Source organism: Vicugna pacos, chromosome 5 (assembly GCF_048564905.1).
Source record: "Vicugna pacos chromosome 5, VicPac4, whole genome shotgun sequence".
Taxonomy (NCBI): Eukaryota; Metazoa; Chordata; class Mammalia; order Artiodactyla; family Camelidae; genus Vicugna; species Vicugna pacos.
Window position 1 is genome coordinate 90,727,353 of NC_132991.1, and position 27,999 is coordinate 90,755,351.

The following is a 27,999-nucleotide window of genomic DNA, read 5'->3' on the forward strand; positions in this document are numbered from 1 at the left end:
TTGATTTCCAGGTGGCCCAGATGGCTTCCTTGTTACCGGTAAAGATGGGGAGTGGTAGCAGATGAACGGGAAAGCACTGCTTAGTATGAGTTGCGGAACAGAACTTTTGGGGGTATAATATATTTTGAAAATGATATTTGTGAAGTGGTTATGTTATAGTTCTCAGGAACTTTTTCTATTTTAATGGCCATATAACACATTGTCATGATAGAATTTTAAATTCCATCCGGCTTAGTGTGATGATACCAAGGGTTAGGCAAGGGGTAAAACCTGCTCATTGGAATCTATCTGGACTTCCTGGTGAGGTTCACAAAGGAATGTTTGAGGCTTTTCAAGAAAAATAAAACAAGCAAAAGAAAAATGAAACAAATTAGACAAAGGCCGTATGCAGTCAAACGTGGATATTGGGGCAGGCAGAAGGAATGTCTGATGGATGTACAGCATCTCAGAAGTAGGCTTCATTCCCAGAATGTTCTTGACATTATATTTAGGATAATTTCACCTTTCCCCAGCCCTCTAACACCTGGCGTACATCCCAAGTTAGAAGAAACTGCCAGGAACAGAGAACGTTGCAGCCAACATGCAGGCCACCAAACCAAACCACGTTATCTTCAAGAAGATCTCCCGGGACAAATCGGTAAGTGGTACGGAAGCGAGGGGCTTGATGGAAATAATTTTTTTTAAGGAGCTTTTCGATGAATCAACATGAAAACCCCGTAAGGTCAATGGAAACTTTATGTCTATATTCCATCTCTGTCTCAGATGGATGATGAATGAGATATAAGTGAATGAATGAGTGACTTGCAGAAATACAGCTTCTCTTTGATCTCAACAAGACTTTAGTCCCAAGACCCTTAATTTTCTCCTAATCTCTCAGTCCCCAGCTTTTCCTAGCTGGCCTTGAACCCATGACCCACTTACCATTTCAAACACTGTTTTGTTGATACCTGTAACTCACTCAGCTCTTTTTCTATCATCTCACTTACCTGCCTGGGGAAAGACCTAACACTGGATCAATGCAACTCTCTATGTTCTGTGCACCCACCCCAGCTGCCATGTTCTCAAAGCCTGCTGGGCCTCCAGGACCACTGGCTAAGGGAGCATCCCCAGCTGCTCCTTTTCTACCACCCTGCACTGTGGCTGCGTGGCCACCGATATCCTGGCACCCTGCGTACTCGGCAGAGACGATGCCACTGTTGGCTCCATTAGGGTCACATTCAATGGTCTAGTTGTGCCCATGAACTTCCTGGCCTTGAAGACCCAATGGAGGGCCTCTCTGCTCCACTCGATGGCTTCTTAGGGGCAGACAATCTAATGCAACGTCATCAAATGCAAGCTGCGTATCTAATTGTAAATTTTCTAGTAGCCACATTAAAAAAATTAAGAAGAAGCAAGGGGAATTCATTTTAATACTATAATTTATTTAACCCAATATATCAAAAAAAACCCTATCATTTCAATGTGTGAATGATGGAGAAATTATTGATGATACATTTTACCTTAATTTTCTAAATGGTTGAAATACGGTGTGTATTCTATTTATAGCACGTGTCAGTTTGGAATGGCCATATTTCAAGTGTCAGTGGCCACCTGTAACTAGTAGCTACCGTACTGGACAGTATGGATCTAGATCATTCTTCCGCTGACCTACAGCGCCTACACTGGGCCCGAAAGAAACTCTGATGCCTGTCGGGCCGCACCAGAGAGTCAGGCTCTGCACGGGCACTCTCTGCCCTCTTGTGTTCTTGCTAAGGACCGTCACCCTCTTTATCAAGAACTCTGATCTTTGGGGTGACAGTTGGGTACCCCTCAGCCTTTCACTCTCCAAACTCTCTTCCAACCTGTGTCTTTCCAATGAACTTTATCCTAACTTCTGGCAAAAGAAGCGACAAACCACTCCTGCTGGATCATATCATCTTCTCACTTTTCTCTTCCTAAACAGACATCCTTTGACCTGAGAAATTTAGAATTGTTGTATCCATAATCCATCAATTAATGCCTCATATATTAGGATCATTTCAACTGCAACTCGTGGATGGCTCCGGCATGGTGGGCTGGGGCCCCAGTCCTTTTCTCTGTGATTCTCTCTACTCCTCCCTCTTCCATGATCGTCATCCTCTGGGTGGTGGCAAGAGCACTGCCCCAGCTTCAAGTGTCTCACCCTCACTTCCTGCTAGAAGAAGGAAAAGTCCGTTGCTTTTCCTTTCCTCAGAATGAGGAAGCATTTCTCCAGCAGACTTCTCTCATAGCTCACTGGTCAAAACTGGGTCACATGCCCACCTTAAGCCCATCCCGAGACAAAGGAATTGGATCAGGCCAATCAAGAATCATTCTCTGTGATGGATTTTAACTAAATTTATTGTGATTATCACTTTGCAATTTATACATACATCATTATGCCGTGCACCTTAAACTTATACAATATGTCGATTATAGCTCAATAAAACTGAAAAAGAAAAAAGAATCATCCTCTGGGGTGGCCTCCTCTTAGCACACAACCACATGGGGATGGTGGTGCAGGACACAATTGGTGACTCTTATCCAGGAAGATGGGGCATGTGGCTGTCGGGTGTGCGAGCTGCAGGTCAGCTGTCACCTGGCATCATTCAGCCCCACTTCTGTACCTGCTCCTGTCCCTTCCTGCCCCTTCCAATTGCAGCAGAAGAGGTGCTGCTGCTCCCAGCTGAGGTTCATGCTTCTTGCAACCTGGGTCTCAAGGTCCACCATCTCCTTAGGGTCCTCCACCATCAGCCTCCCTCCGGGGTTATCTGCAGCCTCTCCCTCTCTACCCGTCCTTGGCTTGAGTACATAAACAAGTACCCACCTCATGCATCTTAAAAACAGTAACAGCGGTGGTAGAGAACGACAAACTCCTCTTGACCCCGGCCCCTTGCTATCTCCCCTTCCTTCACCAAAGCTTGGAAAAGAAGAAGACATCTCTCTCCACTTGCCTTCTTCCCTCCTGTTCACTCCTCAGTCCTCTCCTCCCAACCACTAGCAGCTGCCTACCTGGCTCCTTCTCCACTTTGCTGCCAATGCAATCAAAGTCTCAGTGTTCTCCTCTGTCAAAAGGGCTTAATTCCTAGCTCACAGAGTAGTTGTGGGATTAAATGAAAATGTGCTGTCAGCGCACGTAGCTTGGTGTCTGGTCCACGACAAGCTCTCTAAATGGCATTTAACTGCAGGCCTTTCCTCTGCTTCAAATGCTTCCACGGCTTTGATTCTTTGGGGGTCAGGTCCTGTGAGACCCTTTCTGGCCTCAGTTCACATCCCCATTTGATGGCCATTTACCTTTAGATGAAACCGTTGTCAGTTCCAGAAGCATGCTCTTGGCTCTGGGCTTTGTACACATTGAATGTTTTTCCCCAGAAAGCATCCTTTCACCCCTGGCGTACCCCAGGCCCATCCCGGTCCCCGGCTACACTGTCCTTCGTCTGTTTCAGCATCAGTAACACGACTGACCCAGAAGCCACAGGGATTCACTCCAGGGTACTGCTCTGAGGGGGTAGACGGAGGAGATGATTTAATACTGACAAAAATTGTTTTGAGTGTTCACAGAAATAAAAGCATGAATTCTAGAGGCTTAGGGAAGAAGAGGGCTAGCCAGAGTCCGTGTACTCACTCATTGGTGTGCTTAGCAAATGTTGATTAAATTCCTGTATGTACCAGATACTGTCCAAGATACTGGGATGGCTGGAAGTTGGATGAAGGACTGAATTCTTACCATCAAAGCATTCACAGTCCCATGGGTTAAAGTGGTGAGTGCTGGTAAACCCAACCCATGTACCCGCTCGGGTTGGTAAGGAGATCTCTGCTGCCGGCGCATTGGAATGGACAGACAGGACGAGGGCGGGGACAATGGTCCTCTTGCCCCACCCACTACCCCCTGCCCTCTTCAGGGCATGGGTTCAGATTTATCTGTACAGACGCTCGCCTGATAGGATCTCAGGGGGTCCAGAACATCTGCCTCTTTGATTAGCCCAGAAACTCTTCTAACAGGGAGGAAAAACCTTTCATTTACAGCTAGACATGAAAGGCTGCACATGCAAATGAATAGGAGGAGCCTCATTTGAGTAGGTGTAACATTCCACTAAAGTATCATCAATTAATACAAGTTTACCTGGTTAATATCAAACCTGGGCTTGATGGGAAAAGGTGGGGGGAATGAGAACTATCCTAAGGGTTGGGAAGAGCTCCTTGGAGCGGATTTATGGGGCTGAGGGAAGATCACACCTTGCCTGCAATCCATCATCTCTGCCTAGAGCCAAGCAGGAAGAGAGGAAGTGATGGATGAGCTGCAGAGCCAGGTGGTTCCTCTTCTCAAGACTAGTCAAAATGTACAGTTGTTGCTAATTATATTTTTTAATGTTGCTGATTTTTAACACGAATACCTTAGTGTTCTTTGGCCATTTAGAATCCGTACCTGTCCTTTCCACAGGTGACCATCTACCTGGGGAAGAGGGACTACATAGACCATGTTGACCAAGTAGAGCCTGTGGGTAAGTTGAGTTTGGAGCGAGACTTTAATGCTGCTTTTCCTTTAAGTCATCAGACAAGAAGTGCTAGTTTTGTGTTTTTAAAAATCAGCTTTGTGTCTTGATTGTGGTGGTGGTTTCATTGACGTATACATCTATCAAAATTAATCAAATTATACATCTGAACTATGTGCCGTTTACTGTATAGAAATCATACCACAATAAAGGTGTTTAAAAATAAATAATAATTGGCTTCGCTAATAATCTAATCAAAGAAATGCAAATGAAAACATCAGCAAGGTGCCCCTGGTTGATTGAAAACAATTTTAAAGAGTGTGGGAGAAACAAAGGATTCATTTCTGGAGTATATAAAGAACACTTAAAATTCACCAGTCAGAGAAAAAACAATCACAAAGTCCAATTAGAAAATAGACAAACAACATGAAAAAGCATTTCACCAAAGAAAATATGCAAGTGGCAAATGAGCACACAGAAAAATGTTCCAAATCATTAGGCATTGGGGAAATGCAAATTAAAACTGCGGTGAAATATGCCCATCAGAAGGCTACAATTAAAACGTGATGGCGAGGATGTAGAGAAATTGGATTCCTCATACATTGCTGGTGGGAATGTAAGATAGAACAGCCACTCTGGAAAACAGTTTGGCAGTTTCTTTGAAAGCTAAACATATACTTATCATATCACCCAGCAACTGCATTCCAGGACACTTGTCCCAGAGAAGTGAAAACTTTTACCCACAGGAAAACTTGTATGTGACTGTTCACAGCAGCTTTATTTGTAAGAGCTCCAAACTGGAAAGAGCCAGTGTCTCTCAGTAGGTGGCGAAGGTTAAACACGCTGGGGCACATTGATGCCATGAAATAGTGCTCAGCAGTGGAAAAGAAGGAGCTGCAGATCCATGCAACAGCTCATACGAGGGCACTACGATGAGTGGGAAAAGCCAATCCCTAGGGGCTCTGTACTGTATGATTCCATTTACAAAGCGTCCTTGAGATGATAACGTCACAGAAAAGGAAAACTGAATTGTGGAGGCTAAGGATGGGGGCGGGGGAGAGGCAGCTGGGAGAGACCACAAAGGGATAGCCCAGAGGGAGAGCTTTGTGAGGAGGGAAGAGTGCTGCAGCCAGACAGCAGTGGTGGTTCCGCAAGTCTCCTTGTGATAAAACGACTTGGAACTACACACACATTGTACCCATGGTGGCTTCCTGGCTTTGAGATTGTACTATAATTATCTAAGAGGTAACCATTGGAAGAGACTGGATGAAGGGCACATGTGGACCTCTCTGTACTTGCAACTTCCTGTGTATCTATAATTACTTCAACTTGAATCGTTCTTTTTTTAAAAAGTGTGAAAGACTGGCATGTTTAGGCACAAGGATGAGAGTGTCCTTCAGCAAAACCCTTTCTGGAAGTTCATTTGGTAGTGTGTTATCAAAAGCCAAATTCAGTTCTACCATAGATAGAGATACGTAAGGATTTTCACTGCAATATTAATTACAATGTGGAAAATTGGAAGCATCCTAAATGCCCTGACAAGAGGGGGTTAATGAAATAATTTATAGTGCATCCATTCCACGGAGGAAATCGTGGCCATTGAAGTCATTGATACGTGTTACATGTGGGCGTACGTGTATGCACAGAAGTTTGCAATTTATAGTTGAGTGAGGAAAGCAGTTAACTGAACAGTATGTGTAGCGGGGTCTCACTTCTTTAGTAAGAACAGTCATGGAGGTGTATATACGCGTGGAAAAATGTGCTGTGCTAACATCCTGACCGTGGGTGTCTCTGGGTTGGGGATGTGGGTGACTTGCTTTCTCTTTGCTGAGCTTGCCTTTCTAAGTCTCCTGTAATGAACATGGATTCCGTGCAACGTGTATACACATACACGCTTAAAGAAGCCTCAGGCTCTCCTGTGTCTCCATCCTCACTGTTGTCTCCCTTTCGGTTTAGATGGTGTCGTGTTGGTGGATCCGGAGCTCGTGAAGGGAAAGAGAGGTGAGAGGAGCCTCTCGTCCTCCGTGGGCCAGGGGTCTGGTCCGGCTGGCTCTGGGAAGGGGGCGCGGCACGCGCACTCTCGCTGCCAGGCCCTTTCGCCCGCGCGCCCTCATGTAATCCTCAGGACACGGGCCCTGTCCGCACCACAGTGCATGGGCCCCATCTTTCAGATGAAGTGAAGATGGGGGAGATGCTTGTCCTCCTTCCGGGCAGATGGAGCCCAGAGCCCTGGGCCGCTGGCCCCGTCGTTCTGTGCTGGGCAGACCCAGGAGGGCTCCTTGGTGGGTCTGTCTGAAAAGCAAGGAATTGAGGCTGCTGGAAGGCCGAGTTCTTCAAGCGTCCTCTGTGGTTCTGGTCCACGGCCGCACGGCACCCTCAAAGATGGCAGCTGTGAAGCGTGTGGCGAGCAATTTGGTACTAATCACAGTTGTGTACACTGAGTGAGCGCACATTCATGTTTTCCTTAGGATAATGTCACTGACTCAGTTCTGTTCTAAATATGCCTTTCAGAGTGGTTGCTACTGGCAACCAACAAGGCATTGTTCCTAACCCTGGATATGCCATGGAGAATATCGGGTGTAGGGCCGTCAGCGTCGAGGGGACGAGGCAGAAACGGGCTGAAAATCGCCCCCCTTTGCTGCCTTGTTTCCTGCGTGCCCTGCTCCTCTTACACCCGGAGGAGCCCGGTCCCAGCCCGGAAAACCCACACCCTGGGCCGGGAAAGCGCTGCCTTTAGAGGGGGGTGTGAAGCTAGGTTATCTCTGCGCAGCCGCCTCTGACAATCATTGATGGAGGATAAGTGAGTGATGAGTGGCTCTTCTGAACTTAGCGGCGAGGGCCAGTTATCTCTGGGGTGGACACAGACAAAATCCTCAGTCAACAGCTACCGAAGACTTTGGGGTCCACTTCTGCATGCTTTCCGCTCAAGAATAATGCACCCTGGGTGGTTTTGTTTACCACATTAATTACGGGTGTAAACAGTCCATCCTCCAAATGTGTAGTTTCATTTAATTCTCTTTGTCCACTAGGGGCATCGTTTACATCTGTTTAATCACACTGAATTTTCCCAAGTGTTGATTTAAAAGAAGTTCAGTAAGGTCCCGAGCAATGTGAAAAGACAGATTTCCACTCGGAGTTAACTTCACCTCTCCTTCTGGTCCACCAGCCCCGGCCAGCTCCCCTCTCAGGCCCACGTCTGTTTTGCCCCCCTTGCGCTCTGTCCCTCTGCTTCTTACTTTCACTTTCAACTCCATCCAGGCCTCCTGCCCTCAGGACCAGGCAACCTCATTCCTGGGTCGCTGAGCCAGTGGGCCAAAAGGAGGAAATGGGAGGATGGGGAACCTGTGCAGTTAGGAGGCAAAATAACGTGGCTCATGGAAGAAGCTTCCCATCCCTCCGACACAGCCCTTTAGAGCAATTAACACAAGCCATAGGCAAGGTGCTGGTTCTCCAGAAGCTTGCGGGCCAGTGGGGTGGTAAGGCTCTCAAGTCTGCCCCCACCAGATGCTGAAGGTGCGATGCTGAGACTGGCAGGCAGTGGCAGGGTCTGCTCCAGGCCCACTCGGCCCGGGCAGGGGCGCCACGCCAACCCCCTCCGTTTCCCTTCCAGTGTACGTCTCTCTGACCTGCGCTTTCCGCTACGGCCAGGAGGACATTGACGTGATTGGCCTGACCTTCCGCAGGGACCTGTACTTCTCCCAGGTCCAGGTGTTCCCTCCTGTGGGGGCCTCAGGCGCCTCCACGAAGCTGCAGGAGAGCCTGATCAAGAAGCTGGGGGGCCACACGTACCCCTTCCTGCTCACGGTGGGTGATGCCCCTCCCCTCCATTTCCCAGCCTGGTCCCCTCACCACGGCACCTTGTAATGGGACGGGCAGCGAAGGAAAGGGGCCAGGGTAACGACTTCACATTTGCGGGCCTTCAAATTGTACCCTTGGAGGAAATTCTAGATTGCACGGGCTGTGATTGTCTTTTTTTAAGTCCTTGAAAATAGCCTCCCAGCCTTTGAAGGCACCGTTTCAACCTACGGTTTAAATATTCCCCTGTATCCGACCACCTAATTATACGTGCATGTTATGCCTTCACTTGCTCATCTATAAAAAGAAAGTGCTCCTCGGTTGGCCCGGAGGAGTTCCAAGCAGGAAGAGTTCCCTGTGAGACCGGAGAGCTTAGTGAAATAAGATGTCTGTAGCCTTGACCGCAGCTCAGTGGGTCATCCTTCCCGAGGCCCGGGTCTCTCCTACTGGAATCTGGCTACCCGCGGGGTCAGCATTCCTGTCTCTGAAGACTTGGGCCTGAACTCGGTGTGGGGCTAGCTGCTGCTACCCTCTTCACTCACGTGTTTATGGTCTTAAGATTATATAGTCCTCCAAAGTTATATGGTTCAGCCTTAAAAGGGAAGGAAATTCTTTCACAAGCTACAACATGAATGAACCTTGAGAACATTATGCTAAGTGAAAGTCCCAGTCCCATAAGGACCAACAATCCTGTGTGGTTCCACATGTGTGAGGGGCTAGAGGAGTCAGATTCATAGAGACAGACAGACAGGTGGTCTCCAGGGAATCGGGGGTGGGGATGTGGGGAATTAATGCTTAGCGGACACAGAGCTTCAGCCTGGGGTGATGAAAAGTTCTGGACGTGGGCGGCGGGGACTGCCACAGATGCACGGAATGCACTTTAACGCCACTGAGCTGTACGCTTAAAATAGTCAGTTTTATGTTACGTATATTTTATCACAACTTTTCTTTTTTTAAATCACTTAAAGGTTTGTGGTCCTGGGAGTTCCAAGTGACATAACTTTTTGGGGATATGTTATGGTGTTTCAGAACCTTTAGATTGTGATTTTGACCTGACAATTCTTTTCTTTCTTTTTAAAACTTTTTATTATTTTATTTTGTTCCTTTTTGGGGTTTATTATTTACTTTTTTAATGGAGTATTGGGGATTGAACCCACAACCTCATGTACGCTAGACATACATTCTACCACTAAGCTATACCCCACCCCCGACAATTCCCTTTTGAACAGTGTGGCCTATGGAGTGAATTGAGTAAACCTGTGCTAAGGCAGATGAAAGCTATTTATGCAGCCTTGTTTATAACGGCAACAGCGTAAAGACCATTTGATGAAGGGCAGACAAGGGGGACTGGCTGAATTCAATGTGGTGTTTGGAAGCCCTAAAAATGGGGGTGCAGAATGACACCTCAGGGCATGGGAAAATGGTCCTACGCGTCCAGAGCAGGTTAGGGTTAGTGACATGAGCAAACCAGATGGCAGGACATGTGCGGCATTTGGTCCCATTTCCATAAAACACACACAGGCACAGACACGTTTGTGTGTCTGGGTGACATGGGCCCCTTGGAAGGCTGTGTTAATGCCACTCCAGGTGCTGGGAACGGACGTGAACCTTTTTTGCTTTTTGCTTCTCCTCATTTTTGTAAGATGAGTGTGTAATATACATGGAACAACAATCTGAAATCAATGATGTGTTGTTTCTTTCCACAGTTTCCTGACTACTTGCCCTGTTCGGTGATGCTGCAGCCGGCTCCGCAAGATGTGGGGAAGGTCAGTTCCAGAAGAAATGCCAAGGAATGGAGGGGAGGGTGTAGCTCGGTGGTAGAGTGTGTGCTTAGCATGCATGAGGTCCTGGGTTCAATCCCCAGCACCTCCATTGAAAAGGAAGAAAGATATGCCAGGGATTCATTCATTCCTTCAAAAGGCTTTTTAAAATAGTCTTTTATTGTGGAAAATTACAGACATACACAAAAGTAGAAAGAGTATAATGAGCCTCTTACTTGTCTACAAAAACCAAATGACAAGTAAGTACAGGGCCCGTCCGAGGATGGAGACGTCATGGAGAGCAAGAGGCTTGCGAGCGCTCAGGGGGGCCCTGGTGGTGCTTGTCCGGGGTGTCTAAGGAAGGCCGCTCCAACAGGGCAAACGGCTTCTTGTCCTCGGGGAGAACCTTCCAGGCAGAGGGAACTCCACGCATGGTGTGTTCTGGTGGCAGCATGGAGGCTGCATGTGGAGTCGGGGGAGCAGGGGTGATCGTGGAGGCAGGTCAGAGAGGACTGGGGAGGGGCCGTCAGGTCATGAAGGGTCTTGTAGACCATTAAGGGGACCGGGACTCTTTCTGAGTGAGATGGGAGCCACTGGCGGGCTCTGAACAATTGGTTCTGACTTGGGTTTCCAGAATCTCACTCTCGCCGCTGAGCTGAGAGCGAGCTTGGGCCGAGCACGAGCTCTGAAGCAGGGAGGCAAGGGGGCCGAGTGTGTGCAAGAGAGTGGTGACCGTGGTGGACCCAGGAGGATGGCTGAGGACAAGAGGAGGGAGGTGCGGGGACCAGGGCTCACGGGTCTGAGGGAATCATGAGCGAAGGAGCCAAAAAATTAAACAACAAAGGAAGCGAGGGCAGAGGAGGGCAGGGCTGTGCCTGGATTATGGCGGGTCCAGGGCAGTGATTTTCAACGTGGGGGTCCTGCCGCACGCGTGGCTTGTAAAATCGGTGCAGTGGATCAGGAATGGCAACTAAGAAAGACGGAGCAGCTGGAGGTACACGAGAAGGGAAACCTCAGAGTGCACTGCACGCGGCTCGCTGAGGGTTATTTCACGAGGGTTGTTGTCCGCGTGCGCATCTGTTTACCGGGCCGCACCGTGAGCTTTGCTTCTTACTGGGCCGCGGCCTGAAATGCTTGAACACCACTGGGCCAGGAAAGCAGGGGTGTGGGCAGCAAGGTGGAGGAGGTCACTCGATCCGAATGGGGGACCCTGTACCAGCCGAAGTGCCACCCTCCCCCCGGCCCAGGAGAGGAGGGGGTAGTGCAGCGCGTGGGGAGCGTCTGCCTCCCAGGGGGCCTCGGGCCTCCCAGCCGAGAGGCCTTTGCCCTGGGGCTAGGAGAATACAGAGTTGGTCAAATATAAAAAGAGAGAGAAAACCGTTAGCATTTCAGAAAGAGGGACGATCATGTGCCCTGGGTGGACAGGGACAGGGCGTGGCTGGGGCAGGGAGCAGCCTCCAGTGGGAGTTGGCGGCAGGGGCAGAGCGGAGAGGCTGCATGACTAACGACCCCAGCTGAGGGTGGGTGATGGTGTGTATTTATTTTCAACCCAGATTTTAGAGTTGTCGCAATTCCACAGTTTTGCAGAATCAGCGGGACTGTGGCTTACATGCTACTGTTGACCTTGGGGGCAGCTGGGGGGCCCCCGCCCCCCCGCGTGTTAACGTGGGAGAGGACTGGCCCCATGCCAGAGGATTTTGTGCACCAGCTGAGGGGTGAAGGTGCTGGCAGATGCATGTGACATTTTTTTATTTACTTAATTTAAAAATCAGGAGGGTTCACTCCAAGTCCCACTTCCAGCATCTTTTCAAAAGTTGGGAGAGCTGCTGGCACCGGGTCCCCAGGGCAGCTTGGCCACAGTTGGCTGTAGCCAAACAGCAGCTGCCCACTGGGTCAGGGCCTTGGAGCCCCAGCACGGACGCCTGTGGACCCCTGATGGCCCTGTGGGCTCGGCGCCTGCCCCCTGCTGTAGGCAGTGGGCCATCAGTAACGTGCACGCAGGGTCACTTCTGAGAAGGACAACTAAATGGGGGGTGGGCTGCATGCTGTGCGAGGTGGTGGGAGGCGAGGACCAGCCAGGGTGCGTGAGTCACGCTCTGCAACTTCTGGAGAGGGGGCACCTTCTGCAGGTGGTGCCCCTTTGTCTGGGGCCTCGGCTCCTGGGGCCTCTCCTCGTGCTAATGCCATTACTTCATCACTGGCACCCTTCAAAATCCAGTCTCGATGGTGCAACCCTAAAAACAATATGGTTCAGACAAAGAAGAGGGTGCCACGTAACAACCCCCGAATGAGGTGTGACCCCCACCCCAGCCCCGGGAGGGAGGTGCTGACCGCCGCCCTGCCTGTTCTCTCGCTCCCTGCAGTGCTGCGGGGTCGACTTCGAGGTCAAAGCCTTCGCCACAGACAGCAAAAACACCGAAGAGGACAAAATCCCCAAGAAGTAAGAGTGTAGTCGTGGAAACGGGTGAGGGGTCGGGGGGAAGGTGTGGGGATAAGACACCACCCTCGCTTTATGTCTGAGCGATGAAATCTCCCCACAGGGCCAACGTGGCCGAGGGAATGGGGCCTCGGCAGGTCAGGACCATCAGGACAAACTGTCCACACTCAGGATGGGGCCAATGGCTGAACATCTGATGGGAAAAAAAACAAAAGAAAATGACAGGGGAGTTACCTCAAGGGCTCATGTAAGCCCTTAAAAGCCTGCAGATTCCCTCTTTCTTTAGTTTTTGTAATTTCTTTATTGTGGTAAAATATACCTAACGTGAAGTTTACCATTTTAACCATTGTCAAGTGTACAATTCAGTGGCATTAACTTTATTTTTTTAATTTATTTTTTGGGGTGGAGGAAATAATTAGGTTTACTAATTTTTTTTTTAGAGGAGGTACTGGGAATTGAACCCAGGACCTTGTGCATGCTGAGCACACACTCTACCATTTGAGCTATACCCTCCCCTATCGGTGGCATTAAGTATATCCACTCTGCTGTGAGGCCAGTTACAGCACTCTCACTGTGTATAGCTCCATCTATACCCCAAACCCTGTCATCACCCCAAACAGAAACTCTTAAACAGTTTCTTAACAGAAACTGCCCGTTATGCAGTGACTCCCTTTCCTCCCATCCTCCCAGGCCCTGGCGTTCGTTTTCCTTGTTCCTGAACAAGGTTTCTAACTGCGCCCTCAGCACTTTCTCCTCTTCCTCAGCATGCACACCAAGTGACGCTCGTGACATTGCGTCACCCTGGTGGAGAGCTTGGAAGCATGTCACAGAGCCACACGTGCCCACATCAGTGTCCCCTGAGAGAAGGCAGAGCCAGGGTCCTCACAGGGTGAGAGGGACCCCCTGGGAGCTGACTGGCCCCATGCCACTAGCCAGGCCTGCCCCCAGACTTGGTCCCACTTCTGGTCCTTGTGGGGTCCGTGGGTGCATCCCCGAGGAACCCCAGCCTGAGGATGGGAAGGGGGCCTGGAGGATCCTGAGGAAGCCCAGGCGCTGACCTGGGAACCGTCTGTGACTCCTTGTCGCAGGAGCTCCGTGCGCCTGCTGATCCGGAAGGTGCAGCACGCGCCGCCTGAGATGGGTCCCCAGCCCCGAGCGGAGGCCGCCTGGCAGTTCTTCATGTCCGACAAGCCCCTGCACTTGACTGTCTCCCTCAGCAAAGAGGTGAGTGTCGTGGGCCCTCAGCGGTGGGTGTCCTGCAGGCAGCCAGGTGGAGCCATAGTTAAAGTACCGGCTTTTGAGAATGACTGGCTTTTTTCATCATCTGCAGTCAGTGAAGGTGACCCTTAGAGCAGAAACTGGCCTGCATTCCCCTCGCCTTGGGTCCCGACAACCGGGGAGGGGCTGGCAGTTTTCACACCCCCGGGCCAGGGCTCTCTGCCCCATCTCTGCCCCCCGGGGCCTCCTTACTAGTGTGGCACCAATGGGTGTGGTATTACACACTGTTCACTTCCACAGACTTGAGTTCTGCAGTCACAGTGAGAAGGTGACTGTGTCCTGTGTGAATGTCATGGCCCAAAAGGGTGGAGAACCCCTGGCCAAGGCTGCTTCTGGTCCCTCTGGTCGACAGATCGTGCACACATGTTGGCAAGAGCCCAGCAGACTGTGTATGCATGCGTGTGTGTGTATGAGTGTGCAAGGACACGCCCACCTGGGCCCAGGTCACGTGGCGTCACTCCTGAGCAAGCCCTAGCCCTGAGCTCCCTCACTGACTTCCCCTCGTTTCACTCATTCTGCCCCAAAGAGCCTCATGATTCCACTCGGGACCCCCGGGGCTAACTCTGCAGGACCCTTACGACTCGAGCGTTGGGCCCTGAGCCCCCTTTATCCACCTCAGCCTCCCACAGACCAGGCAGAGTGTGCTCCAGGCCCTTCTCTGCAGGAAATACCTTGTCTTCCTTGAAAGCGAGGGATTTCAGCCTCTTTCACTCCAGCTGAAGGACTGAGATAAACTTAGAAAGACGTAACCACTCTCTCTTCCCCTCTTCTGACTCATCTGCTAACTTTTCAGATCTATTACCATGGGGAGCCCATTCCTGTGACGGTGACCGTGACCAATAACACAGAGAAGACGGTGAAGAAGATTAAAGCGCTAGGTAGGGCCTGCTGCTCAAAGCTGGATGGCAGAGTCTTCCAAAATTTCCCAACCTGGTAGTATTTCCCCAGGGTCTCTCCTCTGGTCAGTAAGGCCCTCCTGGGTCCTTAGAGCTGTGTGTTTGCCTCTGTTGCCATGACAGCAGGACCTCAGAGGAGGAAGGCCTCAGTGTCATCTCCTGCAGCCTCGTGCCCAGCTCAGGGCTGTCCTCTGTCGCCGGACACATCCCCGACAGGCCATCTTTCATCCTTCCTTGTCACGACTTCCTGAGGGGCCCCTGCACCAGGCCTCAGGGGAAGAGTGGGGAGGTTTCTTTCTGCAGAGACTTGTGCTCGGGGTGGGGGGGCCGGGGCTCAACTGAGCACATATGAAGTGCTTTGTAAGTTGTAAATCCCCACTGTCCCTGCTGCTACTGCTGTCCCTATGACGTGACGGCTGAGCCTCCCGAGTTCTGCAGGAGGGGTGCCTCCCTCCCACGTGCTGATCTTAACACACTTCCTCAGCCCAAGGGGCATCAAAGTGCAGGGGATGCCCCTAGCTCTTGGTCTTACATGGGCGGCATAAAAAAGACACAATAGAATGACCTGGGAGGGAGACCTCTGTGTTCATTTCTCACTTGAACACTGGATGACTGAGACAAAGTTAGATTTACATTGTATTAGAGTGATTGACCATCCTGGGTTGACCAGGACCAAGGACGCAGGACTTTCAGGGCTAAAACAGGGCCAGTCCCAGGCAGACCAGGATGGTTGGTCACCCTAAGTGTCACACACACTTTCCTCTTCCCCTTTTGTCCATCATTGATAAGGCTCAGGAATCTGATGCATGCATACTAAAAAATTCTAGACTTTTCTTGATGCTACCGTATGTGATTAATTAATGGCTTTATTTTATGTTGGTTTAGTTCATATGCCTTTAAGTCTTTGTAGGATCTGGTGTTATTTATTTAGCATGTTGTATGTGGTGTCCAATAATGGTATTCTGTAAAGCAGCAGGATTAAGAAAGTATCATTTGATACTTAAATTATTTCTTAAATTATTTCTCAAAGTTTTATGAATCCTAACATCAAAGCTCCTAATTTTTGAAAGAAGCTGTTAAATTTCTGAAGCAAGATGTTGAGAACTTTGTGTAGACCCAGCACTATGCTGAGTGCTTCACACAAATTTTTTCTTTTAATTCTCAAATTTGATTTTTTTGGGGGGGTTAATTAGGTTTGTTTGCTTGTTTGTTTTTGGAGGAGGTACTGGGGATTGAACCCAGCACCTTGCGCATGCTAAGTGTGTGCTCTACCACTTCAGATTTGATTTTAATGGATATTAAAAATAACCTTTTAAATCATGACAACAATCATATAAATTAGATGCAATGATCACTCCCATTTTGCTGATGGGAAAATGGAGGCTTAGAGGAGCTCAGTAATTAACCCCACAGCTGATGGCTAAGCTGGGATTTGAGCCCAAATAGTCTAACTCCAGGGCCCACCCTCCCATGCTACACCCATGTATCAATCCTGTGCTGCCTCCTGATGGTTTCCAGCTTGGACACCCAGAAGGAGATGCTCATTAAATGAGACAGAGAATGTTGGAGAGGGGTGCATCTGGGGAAAGAGAGCAAATGGTGAATTCCTGGACACTGGAAGCTTGTGTACCTTGGAAAGGTACCCAGGGACGTGCCCATGAGCTCAGCAGGCAGGAGAGGTCCCCAGGAGGCAAGGTTTTAGGAGACTGGCTCATGTGCGGCTGACACAGAGCAGGTTGTTGGTGAACGGAGGTGGTCTGAGGACAGATCAGAAATCTCAGCCTAAAAGCTGCACCTGAGAGGTACAGTCAAATGGCTGTTAGAGAGGGAAGACCAACTGTGTCCACGCAAAGCACCATGCGACACATGGGGACCATATCAAGTCACCCACCCCTGTCCTTCTTTTGCAGTGGAACAAGTGGCCAACGTGGTTCTCTACTCGAGTGATTATTACATCAAGCCGGTGGCCACCGAGGAATCACAGTGAGTAGCCGGTTGGGGTTCTGCTTCCTGGGCGGCCCCAGCTTCTTTGTCCTGTTCCGCTTTCGGTCATCGCTCAAGAAGGAAGTAGAGCACTCAGCTCCCTCCCCCGCTTTTCACTTCTTTCCCCTTTTCTCACTTCAGGGGCTGCAAAGAAAGTTAGCATCTCAATTCTGTTTTCACTCCCAAGAGTTCTGAGAGATGGGACAAGCTAAGGAGTGATGGAGAGGAGACAAATAAAGGTTGACATGTCACTGGGACCTGTTGGAACTTTCTCTTGACCCTTAAGTTGGTAGGCGTTTGATGCTGTTTCTGACCCCGAGCAGATAATCAAATGGTCCGTCGGGCCAGGCGAGGGTTCTCTACCTTTTGATCTTCTCCTTAATTTGAGGATCTGGTACCAGTGACAACTGGATTAGAATGTTGTATCAGTTCTCAGCCAGTTATCGTGAGTGACTTTTCTCCCTTTATTAAATCTAAAGCAAGTGGGAATCCTGGGATGGCCTCCTTACGGTAGAGGGTGAGACGTGACTGAGTCTGCTCCATGCTGGGCAGTCAGGTTCATCTACCCCACAGGCTTCTGGGGTCACACCTCCCCCCAGAGAGGGTGGTTTGGGAAGGTCTTTCCTCTTTTCTAAGCACCGTTGTGTGCAAAAAGTACTTCCACGGTTAGAGGAAGATGGGAGGGATGTGATGAAAGACGGCTGATTCAGCAGGAGAACGTTACATAATATTTAAAAGGCGCTTTGGGGATAAACTATTACCTAAAGCGGATCCTGACCTAAGTTTAAGTGAGGTCTAGACAGGAGGGAGGCAGGAAAGAACCGTAACTCACTGACCACCTCCTTGGGGCCAGGCCTGTGGTCTGTTTTACCTTTCAGTCTGCATCCTTGCACATCCTTGTGTCCTGGGAGTCTTCCTGGTTCACCTTTTGGCATATGCCCAACAAAATGGTCCCCGACTGAGTTTTCGCCTAATATATCCCCCTATCTGGTCCTCTCTTCAGCTCTTGGGTACATTTTGGACCAAAGATTCCCAAGAGACTGGGAACCATCCTCAGATAGCCTCAAAGGTGGGAGGCAGGGAGACTGAAAGCTGGGGCTTCTGGGGCTCTGGTGGGGAGGCCTCCTGGGAACCAGGTCAGACCTGATGCCTGGGCTGCTACCCACCAGCCAGTGCCGGGTCCTGAAGCAGTAGGAGGTGGCCGGACTGGGCTTTGGCCCCAGGGCCTTGGCACCGGCCTTCGGCAAGCTCTGCTGTAGGACAGGCCATCATCTAAGCCAAACCCCAGGGGCTCTTCCTACTGCAGTTGCCTTTGCAATGTAATTTTTCTGTCACTCTGAGGCCCAAACCAAGCTCATTAAGAGAGGTTCCACCCGCAGCCTGATGCAAAGACGTGGGCTGCCTTGGGCTCAAGCAGGATTCTATAAATGGCATGCTCGGAGCCTCCTTACACACTCACTTGGAGGTGGGAGAAGTTACATGAGGGAGATGGAGTAGAGGAGCCTTTCCGAGGGTGGCAGTGACGCTCCCACTCTGTCTCGGAGCAGGCTGAGGAAAGGGCCCGAGGCTGGCTCCTGGGCAGTGTTTCCTGCCTTCTCCTGGCTGGGCAAAAGGATGGAGGGTGTGCCAGAAGCATGGACACCAGCTGCTGGCTTGCCTGGGCTCTGTGGTCAGAGAGGACGTGAGGCTGTTCGGTTGCTCTTGGCACGGGCCTCGGGTCAGCACGTGGCTGAGTGGCAGAGCCAACTCTCCGGCTTCAGACACTGCTCAATGAGCTGGAGGTGCTGCTCTCCCTGGAGAGATCAGGCTGCCATGTGCTCAGCTGCATCCCAGGTCCCCGGAGCGACCCTTTGGTAGGGGTTCCCTGTGTCTGTCAGATGCTGGGAACCCACTGCCCAGATGAAAATGGAGGAGACCCCGGGGAAGAGAGAGCCTGTGCCTTGAACCCAAAGCCACCCAGTCTGCCCCAGGCTGGGCACATGCTGATCCTCCAAACAGGGACAGTTTTCAGTGACAGGTGACTCCAGCCTGGGCTTATTGCTGGCAGTGGCCAGATGACTCTGCAGCACACCACAGGGTTCAGGAAGTCTCAGGAGGAGACTGGATATGGTCCCCGATTCTTGGGCCAGTCGGTCTCACCTCACCCCACAGAACATTCTAGAAACTCAGCAATTAGAGAAGCTGAGGGACTTGAGGAAATGTTCTAATGTTGCTGCCGGCCTGACTTGAGATGTTACTAATGCTGTTCTCCTTCTCATAAGGCAAAAGCCCAGGCACCGGAAGTATCTTTCCAATGAGTTGCAAGGAACGTGGGTTCTGGAACATGCTGGATGGTAGACAGGGCCTTGTGGGGGCAATGGTGGCCTTAAGGCTGAAAGGACAGTTAGCCAAATCTCCTGTCCATCTCTTCCTGCAGTGAAAAAGTGCCACCAAACAGCACTTTGACTACGACGCTGACGCTGGTGCCCTTGCTGGCTAACAACCGCGAAAGAAGGGGCATCGCCCTGGACGGGAAGATCAAGCATGAGGACACGAATCTGGCCTCCAGCACCATGTGAGCCCCGAGCCCGGGGCTGGGGTGGCTCTGGTCCCCTCCCCTTTCTCGTCCCACCCCTGGGCCCGCCGATGTGCACCTGTAGCGTGGTGACTGGTGGACTGGAGCACAGACTCACTGGCCCAAGCAGGGACCCCATCCCACCCCCAGTGCGACATAGCCGTTGCAGCCATGGGCTCCGGAGACAGCCTCGCGCCCAGCCCCAGCCCCACTGCTCACCATCCGGGCCGCCCTGGGCAGGTCACTGGAGCTGCCTGAGAACCTCAGCCTTCCCGTCTGTAGAGTGTGGGAGCCAGCAGCTCCTTCTGGTAGAGGGGTTATGAGGATGTGAGAGAATTCATGTAAAATGCAGTGCCTGGCACATGGTAAGTGCGCCAGAAATGTCAGCTCTCGCCTGAAAAAATATCGTTAGCAAGAGGAGTGCCCTAAGCATACACAGCTAGTGACACAGCTGGGGACATGAGTCATGGAAATGTCGTTTATTCATTTCCATCAGAGAAGGTGGAGAACAGGAGGTCCTGGTGGCCGCAGGTGTCAAGTACATGTAAGTGAAAATAAGCCCTGATCGGCTGCTTGACTCAGAGGACCACGGGCTGAACTGAGCCAGCAGATCCAGTGAAAACTCGAACGAAGCTTCTGAGTCAAATACCCCTGCCGCTCCCACTCCCCTCTGAGGCTCCGTTCAGGCCGTGTGTCTGCTGGTCAGCCCAGAGTATCTGGGGTAGGAGCTGCCACCCAGGCTTGAGGCCCTTCGCTGCCAACCCCTCTTGTGACCCACAGCCCCAGTGGTCACCTCCAGATGATGCCATCCAGAAAAGGCTCTCATGTTTGCCCTCCGTGACCCGGCAGCTCCGAGAGGAGCAGTGGGGTCAGTGACCATTGGGCTGAAAACAGGATCGTGGGAGTCAAAGGATTTTCTGAGGGTTTTGTGCCACGTTGTGTGTTAGGTCCATAGCACGTCTGCGAAGGCCTGGGAGAAAGACAAGCAGGGTGACTGAGATCCCAGAGGCAGGCACTCAGGGTGTAGGGGTCACAACACCCACAATGGTGCCCTGCATTTGTAAAGATGTTTGTGGTTCGTGGAGTATCTTATAAACACGTCAGTCTCTCCACGCTTTTGTGAGGAAGGTGAATTTATACTCATTACGTGGATAAGGAAACTGAGATTCTGCCAGAACGAGAGGCCCAGCCAAGGTCCCCAGGTCAGTTAATGGCAAAGTCCGCCCCTAACCCCAGGTCCCTCGTTCACCCAACTTCAGGGCTGCCTGCCAGCGCTCCAGCCAGAGGGGTCCACAGCAGAAACCGGGCAGAACCTTATCTCCCTGAGAAGATGCCCCCACGCGAGGAGGGGGGTCAATTCATCCTGTCTTTGTTTCCTTGTTCCTCTTTTCTGTCTGAGCAGCCTGAAGGAAGGCATAGACAAGACCGTCATGGGGATCCTGGTGTCTTACCAGATCAAAGTGAAGCTCATGGTGTCCGGGTGAGTGTCCCCGTCCCAGCGCTCTGCCTGCTCTGTCTTGGCCTGCAGCAGTCTGGACGGTTCCTTTCCTGAGTGACTGCGAGACAGAGAGCAGGAAAGGTCCACCAAGTCTCCCGATTACCGAGCAGAGTCCTGGAGAGGCTCTGTTTGCCTAGTATCACAGTTCCCTCTGCTGTAACATTACGGGCAGGAAAGCAGAAATGCAGCCGGTGTAATACGTGCACTGTTGGTGCCACCTGGCAAAAATGGGTGTGCACGTGCTCACATGTGGGAGCTGACACGCACAGAAAGGAAAATCAGTTTAGTATGTCATTCAGAAAAGGATGGTGGCTGTGAAGTGAACTCTTCGTTCAGCTACCTCTCGGGTGGGGGGTCCACCTACAACGGGGAGGCCTTTCCTTCCCTTCCCAACGTGCAGTCACAAGACTGAGGAGTCTCCTTCTACAAGAGCACAGAAATCTCAGAGTTCTGAGGAAATGGTTCTCCATTTTCTATGAAATCAATTTCTTTCATTAAAAAAAATCTTATCAAAAGGGAAAAACTCAAGTTCTCATTTTCTTTTCCAAATTCCATTGTCAGAGGCTCCAGCCTTTTACTTGACGAGCCTTGGGTAGTTAGGGCATCAGAGGCGAATCCATGCGTCTGTCCTACAAGTCTAAGTGGAGGAAGACTTCCCCAAATCTTGGTTGGGGCAGCAAAGGAGAACGTGGGTTGATTTTGCAAATTCCGTTAACACGGTGTGTGTATTTGTCGTGTGTTTCAAAGTATATTCTTTCATATTCTCTGAGAGGATCTGAAACAGGGTAGAGTGTAGCCGTCCAGCTAAGTGAATAACAGGTATTGCATGGTGACCTTTGAGGCCAAGAAATTCTGGATCGGGGTTTATTCTTGAACATTAGGTCTTGGACCTAAGTGGTTCCTCTTTTTAACTAATTCGCTTGAGAGATGAAGTCAAAGTAGAGAGGAATAGTTGGGGTGACTACAAAGGGGTACAAATATCCCGAAAGCTGTGAGGGAGGGACGTGACTGGGCCATGTCCCACCTCTGAGTGACAGGAAGTCAGGTCATGATGCCACTGTGGACACTCACCACAGCCCTGTCTGCTTTTGTGTTTCCTAGCCTTCTGGGAGAGCTCACCTCCAGGTAAGCCTCGTCACCTGCCTTCTCTGCTTGATTCCAGGATATTGAAGGGGACAAACCTGGGGTTCAAAATAGTGATGGTGAAATTCACTTTCCCGGCAGTCATGCTCAGAGGTGTTAGGAGACGGTGCCCCCTGCCTCCCAGATGCTCCCTGCCCACCTTGGCTGATAGGTGTGAGGCTGTGGATGTTTCTTTGTGACTGTAGCTGGGCCTGCACCTGGGCAGGGACATACACATACACACATCCAGAAAACTGGCGCTCCCCATGCATCTGCCTGTGTGTGTGTGTATGTGTGTGTGTGTTAAAATACACACAACGTGAAGTTGACCATTGTAACCACTGAAAAGTGTACAGTTCATTGGCATCAAATGTATTCAGCATGTCACCACCATCCGGCCCCTGTACATTTTTACCTCCCCAAAAGGAAACCCTGTACCTATTAAGCCATTTCTCCCATTCTCCCCTCTCCCTGGTCCCTGGAAACCACTAATTTGCTTTCTATCTCTGTAGATTTGGCTAATCTGGATATTTTATATTAATGGAATGAGACGATATTTGTGCTTTTGTTCCTGAGTCTAAGCTGGTACTGCTCGCCACACGACAGGACAATATATTAAGACCTGAGTTTTTGGGGCAAGGAATAGCAACTTTGTTTGTAAAGCCAGCAGGCCCAGAAGATGGTGGACTAAGGTCCCAAAGAACCATCTTGCCTGAGTTAGAATTCAGGCTTCTTTTATACTAAAAGGGAAGGGAATGAAGTCAAACATCTCCTGCTTCCGCTCAGCCGCCGGAAAGGATGTGTTAATTTCTTCCTTCCTGCAGTCAGTCCCAGGTGGGCCAGGTCAGGATGTTTCCTATGAACTAAAAAAGGTATTTTAGTTTAATGCTCATTACCTGGGGGGCAGGGGTCTCAGAGATGAGCCATTATGTGTAACTTAAGCTTATAGGCAACGTCCCCTTAGTGATTAACAAGCAATAGAATACAAAGATTAAAGTAAAAGAAACAGATCCAGTATGGAATCAGATTTGTTCTTCCCTATTGCACTTTTAGGACTGGCTTCTTTCACTTGACATCATGTTTTCAAGGTTCCCGCTGTAGCATGTGTCAGTACTCTATTACTTTTCATGGCCAAGAAATATTCCATTGTATGGAGGGACCACATTTTGTTTAACCACTCAGCAGTTGGTGGACACTTGGGTTGTCGTAAATAGTGACAGTTACCTTTAAAATCATGCACAAAGAGGCAGCAGGTAAGAAATGTTTGAGGCGGGCATTCAAACATAGTCCCTCACTGACTCTAATCATCTCCCCTCACTTGGAACCCAGGGTACGCACACCTTCTCTCCTTGACCCCATTCACATAGGGGTCTGTCCAGAGCACCTTATCAACAGATGTGCTTTGGCGAGAAGCAGTAACCCTGGGGCAGGAGGTGGTGGGTCCTTGTGGAGAAAGGAGTAACTCTTGTTTTCCACCCCAACTTCCATTCTTCTTGTGTCCAGATTTCCCCTCTGCCCCTTGTGACTCCTTGCCTTACTTTGTTTGGTATAAATTCCAAGTCACATCAAGTCCCTTTAGCTCCTGGAATTTGGTGGACCCTGCCCATCTCTGTTCTGCTCTCCAGCAAGAGACCGTGTGCCCGGCCCCCAACACGTCAGACTGACACAGATTTAACACATAAAAAATAGTTACATTTTTGCAAAGGATATTTTTCGAAACTATCCTTTCTGCAGGATTTCACCTCTCCTCCACCCACAATAACACGTCTCGGAAACTAAAAACCAGGAGGAAGGGGGACCTAAAAATCCCAGTTGCCCCGGCCTCAGACAAGTGGAGTTTCTCTACCACATTCCAGGGACTACATTTAAAATTCCATCTTGACCACTTCCTGGTGTCTGGTTTGTTTTGTTTTGAATCTCTCGGAGTCTTCCTTCAGCTGGGGCCTGGGGATCTTTCCCGAAGCTCCACAGCCAGGGCTCTTGGCTGTGCGGTTTACAGCTGCGTGTGTTCTCAAGGCTCTGCCTTCTTCTCTTCCAGTGAGGTGGCCACTGAGGTGCCGTTCCGTCTCATGCACCCCCAGCCCGAGGACCCAGGTCAGTCCCGCATTGTCTTGGCCTTCTCTAGTCCTTTACCACCTGCCGATGTATATTTAGTCACTGCCAGTCTCCCCTGACCACATCTCTGAGCACCGGCCTGGCCAAGTGGCTGAGGTTCTAGGCCATCTTCAAGGTGTCCGGGCCGCCCAGAAACGAGTGCTCGTCATGGGCCAGGGGCTTGTCCACCTCCTGAGAGTGTGTGGGGGGCGCAGCATCCCTGCCTGGATGAGGACCGTCTTGTTAGGTCTTAACAGGAATGATTTAAAAGCAGAAGATTTGCTGTGAACAGACCTGGACTTAGATTTAAAGAAAATTTGTATGAAAAATAAATTGGACAGCCTGAGGCTTTTGCATTTCATTTGGAAACATTAACAGGCATTTGGAAGATGATGAGTCCTCCTGCCAGTGGCAGTTGTGAGGAGAATACAGAAAATACCAGGAAAGAGGGGCAGGCTGGGTTCCCAGCACCCTGGCTCCTTTGAGTTGTAAATCCATTGGCTCCTGTGTGAACCTTAACAGTAAATGAAGCAGTGGTTGTGCAACTCAGTGAAAGAACTGAAAAACACTGGACTGTACACTTAAAGAGGTGAATTGTAAATGTGAGTTAAATCTCAACACAGTTCTTCTAGAAAAAGATAAATGAAGCAGCAAAATTAATAAAGGTGCAATCTCAGAAATTCTGAGGAAAAATTCTCCACTGGCTGTTAAGGTGGGTTAGTTGACAGGAAGGAAAAATGGAGCTGTATGAATGAGAACTCTCCATAGTTATGGTAATTAAGAATATTTTAAGTCAAAGTGGTGTCAACCAGCAGGGTTCATTTTTCTTATGTTGTATAAAGAGTTTTTCTATATTGATAATGAAATGATATTTGAACATTAGAATGAGCCCCTATATTCATTGTGGATTTGCCTTAGAACTATTTCGTTTCAAAGTATCTCTTCCAAATATTTTGGATTCAAATACTCAATGTGCTTTGCCAAAACCTTCCCTTGGGGCGAAAAATACAGTCTAACCATATTTTTTTAATTCATTTATGCTTGTATCATTAAAACACTATTTTTAACTATATGAGATTGAGATGCATTCTGGTCCCTTTCAAGGACATTTTAAGAGGCTGTTTTCAAACTGTGACCTGAGGAGATGTCATAGTTGATGTCAGATTGTTTTCTGGAGCTGTGAACAGGCTTCCTGACTTCACTGGGGGAAGTGGAGTTACTCCTTTTCTGGGTATGCTGTTACGGTCCTTACATGGAACCTATCACATCATCGTGACTTAAACAATGATCTTTTATACCGTGAGATCTCAGGGAGAAAGGACAAATCACCCAATGGCCTCAAAATTCTGGTTTCCAGAGATGTGTGAGTCACCTAGTTTCATTCACAGATGCATGTGCACATCTTCCCTGCCTAGTCCCCAGCTCCCTGCGTCCAGACGGATAGAGTCTAAGCAGAGAAAGCATAAGTTGGAGTTCAGGAGCCCTGCCAGCGCCGGGGGCCAAGTAATTTGCACATAATAAGTGCTGTAGCAATGCTACCAAGTTTTTATTGTCCCCTGTCAAGAGCATCCATACAGAATGCAGGGTGTTGACTGAATTCTCTTCAAGGCTGATGGTCTCAGTTAGTATAATTTTATGCTTAGCACCGTGGGGGTCCAGGATGGTTCTTGTGCAGGGTGTTTTGATGAGTCAGCCTCTCTGAAGGTCCCCTGTGGTTAGCGGCCCACACAGACACTTCCCTCCGGGTGGTGCTGCCTTCCAGATGTGCAGGAGAGTCAAGGACACCACCACCACCTCCGTGGTGCTCCAGAGAAACCCTCTGGAGTTGTGTAACCTTGCTTAGCTGTTCCTGGCTCACCTAGGGGCGGTGGGGGTGGGGGGGTTGGGGGGAGGTTTACACCAATACTTTACTAGGTGGGTAGCAGAAAGCTAAAAAAAAAAAAACCCTTAAAACCAAAAAAAAAAAAAAAAGAAGAAGAAAAAAAACACCTCTCAAATAATTTGTAATTACTCAGTCTGCAAAATGTACATGAAAATATAACCCAGCCCTCTGCCCAAAATGTCCATGCAGTAACGAGAAATCGGGGAGGCGGGTATAAATTAGGAATTTGGGATTAGTAGGTACAAGCTACTGTGTATAAAACAGATAAACAACAAGATCCTACTGTATAGCACAGGGAACTACCATTCAATAGCTTGTAATAACCTATAATGAAAAAGAATATATATATATATGTATGTGTAACTGAATCACTGTGTTGTACTGCATAAACTAACACAACATCGTAAATAAACTATACATCAATTAAAAAAACAAAAGTTTTTTTAAAAAACAAAAAAAATCCCCGAGGGGTCCAGGAGTGGTTCTCAAGCTTCAGTGCCCACCCTCGCCACTAGGGGTGCTGGTTAAGCATTGAGTCCCAGGATTCACTCCTAGTGGATGTGGAAGGTTCCAGGTATGGCCTGAGGTGTGGGCCGTAATAGCTCGTGGGAACAGGGTCCAAAGGAGGCATAGAGAGAAATGCTTTGAGAAGAGAAGTGCGCCATCAGAGGGGGTGAGGCTAATCAGGGCAAGTGTCCTAAATGTGAGGCCGCGGATGGTTCTGTCTGGGGAGATGAAGGTTGTGGTGGCGCCTTAGAAAGGAAGTGATGGTCAGAAATGCAGGGAGAAGGGCCCTGTGAGTGGGAGATGGCAAAGAAGCAGGAATTACATGCAGTTCTCATGGAATGTGTATATCTAGGCCTTTTGTGCCTCCAGCTATAAAGTCACTTAAAGAAGGAAGAAAATTTCCAGGTGCACAGAATTGACACTAATCCATCTCTGTCTCTCCTTTGTTCCATGCTCACAGCCTCGGCCATGGAAAGGTGAGCAGTGTCCTGAGTGTCCCCTGTCCTGCGACTTCCTCCTCCACAGCTGTAGTGTGAGAGCCCTGACAGTTGTTTTGTGTTTTGTTTTGTGTTTTGTTTTGCAAGTGCCTGACTTAAGCTTTGATGGGCGAGGCATCCGCTGCATCGATGGCTATCTCGAATAAACAATTGCCAGCCACAGGACTAGGTAGCTAAGAGCCAGGTGTCTCTCCCCACTGAGGCCCCTTCGTGTTAGTCTTGCTTGATTTCAATACCAGATCATTTGAGCCACTTTTTTTTTTTCTCTTTCTGCACTTTAAATTCCCGCTCTTATGTTTTAAACTCACCAATAAAGAGTGAGCCCTGGAAACCCTAGGCCCCCACCCTCAACCCTGATAAAAGCAGAACCCCAGGCCTGTGCTGTGCTGTCTCTCCACCCCGACCTTGCTGTGTGGCCCCAGGTGTGCTGTGTCTTTTCCAGGTCCTGTAAGTAATAAACCTTTATTTTCTCAAAGTTTCCGGATGGTTATTGCTGAAGGGCGTCTTGTAATCATAATAAGAACCAGAAGGGCCAATCCAACCACAACACTGGTTATTGATAGGCTGAGACCCGCACAAAACAAGCACAAACCCCTTTTTTGGGTCTTTTCGTACACACACCCCATGTTCTCAATACTGACTTGGGCCCTGGTTTTCCTTTTGCTCCCTAGTACTAGGGCATGTGTGCTCGCATACACACCCAGACACACCCAACTCATACAACATACAGACGCTTATCCTGGGCATGTGTGTCTGCTCTGTGGGTGCCTTCATTTTCTCTTCTTTTCATTTCCTAAAGAGCTTCTGCATGAAAAGCTACAAGGAGAATGGCATTGTGCCGTGTTCCTTCACGTAGGAGACTCTTGATCAGTTCCTCTGTTGCGAAAGGATGATCAAGGATCTTGTTTTCCTCGAAATGTCACTGAAAGCTTCAAAGAACATGCCATGATCAAAATGTTCTTTGTTTTATTTTAGTTTTCAGGATGAAAATTTTGTTTTTGAGGAGTTTGCTCGCCAAAATCTGAAAGATGCAGGAGAATATAAGGAAGAGAAGAAAGACCAGATGGATGAGTGAAGAGGTCGGCCCAGGACGCGGGAAATGGGGTCGTTAGCAGTGCGGTAGCAGCACCCCACAGTTAGCCCTTTAGTTATGCTAAATACCAAAGTGTGGGTCTTCTTCAGAGAAATAAAGTTTGTCTGTTCTGC

General features: G+C 49.5%; 1 protein-coding gene across 1 annotated transcript; it reads left to right on the forward strand.

Moving 5' to 3' along the window:
* Positions 1-530: 530 nt before the first annotated feature.
* SAG (S-antigen visual arrestin) lies at positions 531-27,970 on the forward strand. Its single transcript, XM_006209130.4, has 15 exons — positions 531-637; positions 4,439-4,499; positions 6,447-6,491; positions 8,101-8,294; positions 9,992-10,051; positions 12,409-12,485; positions 13,571-13,706; positions 14,554-14,638; positions 16,567-16,639; positions 19,056-19,193; positions 20,596-20,673; positions 21,793-21,816; positions 23,852-23,907; positions 26,757-26,772; positions 27,769-27,970. Exons 1-15 carry the CDS (start codon positions 581-583, stop codon positions 27,866-27,868), a joined length of 1,200 nt encoding a protein of 399 aa, XP_006209192.1. The 5' UTR covers positions 531-580; the 3' UTR covers positions 27,869-27,970.
* The last annotated feature ends 29 nt before the right edge of the window (positions 27,971-27,999 follow it).

Excerpts from the sequence above, each read along its gene's own strand:
- SAG (XM_006209130.4), top strand. The coding sequence starts at position 581 with ATGCAGGCCACCAAACCAAACCACGTTATCTTCAAGAAGATCTCCCGG. Across the intron at positions 638-4,438 it reads AGATCTCCCGGGACAAATCG|GTGACCATCTACCTGGGGAA; the intron begins GTAAGTGGTACG and ends TCCTTTCCACAG. Across the intron at positions 4,500-6,446 it reads TGACCAAGTAGAGCCTGTGG|ATGGTGTCGTGTTGGTGGAT; the intron begins GTAAGTTGAGTT and ends CTTTCGGTTTAG.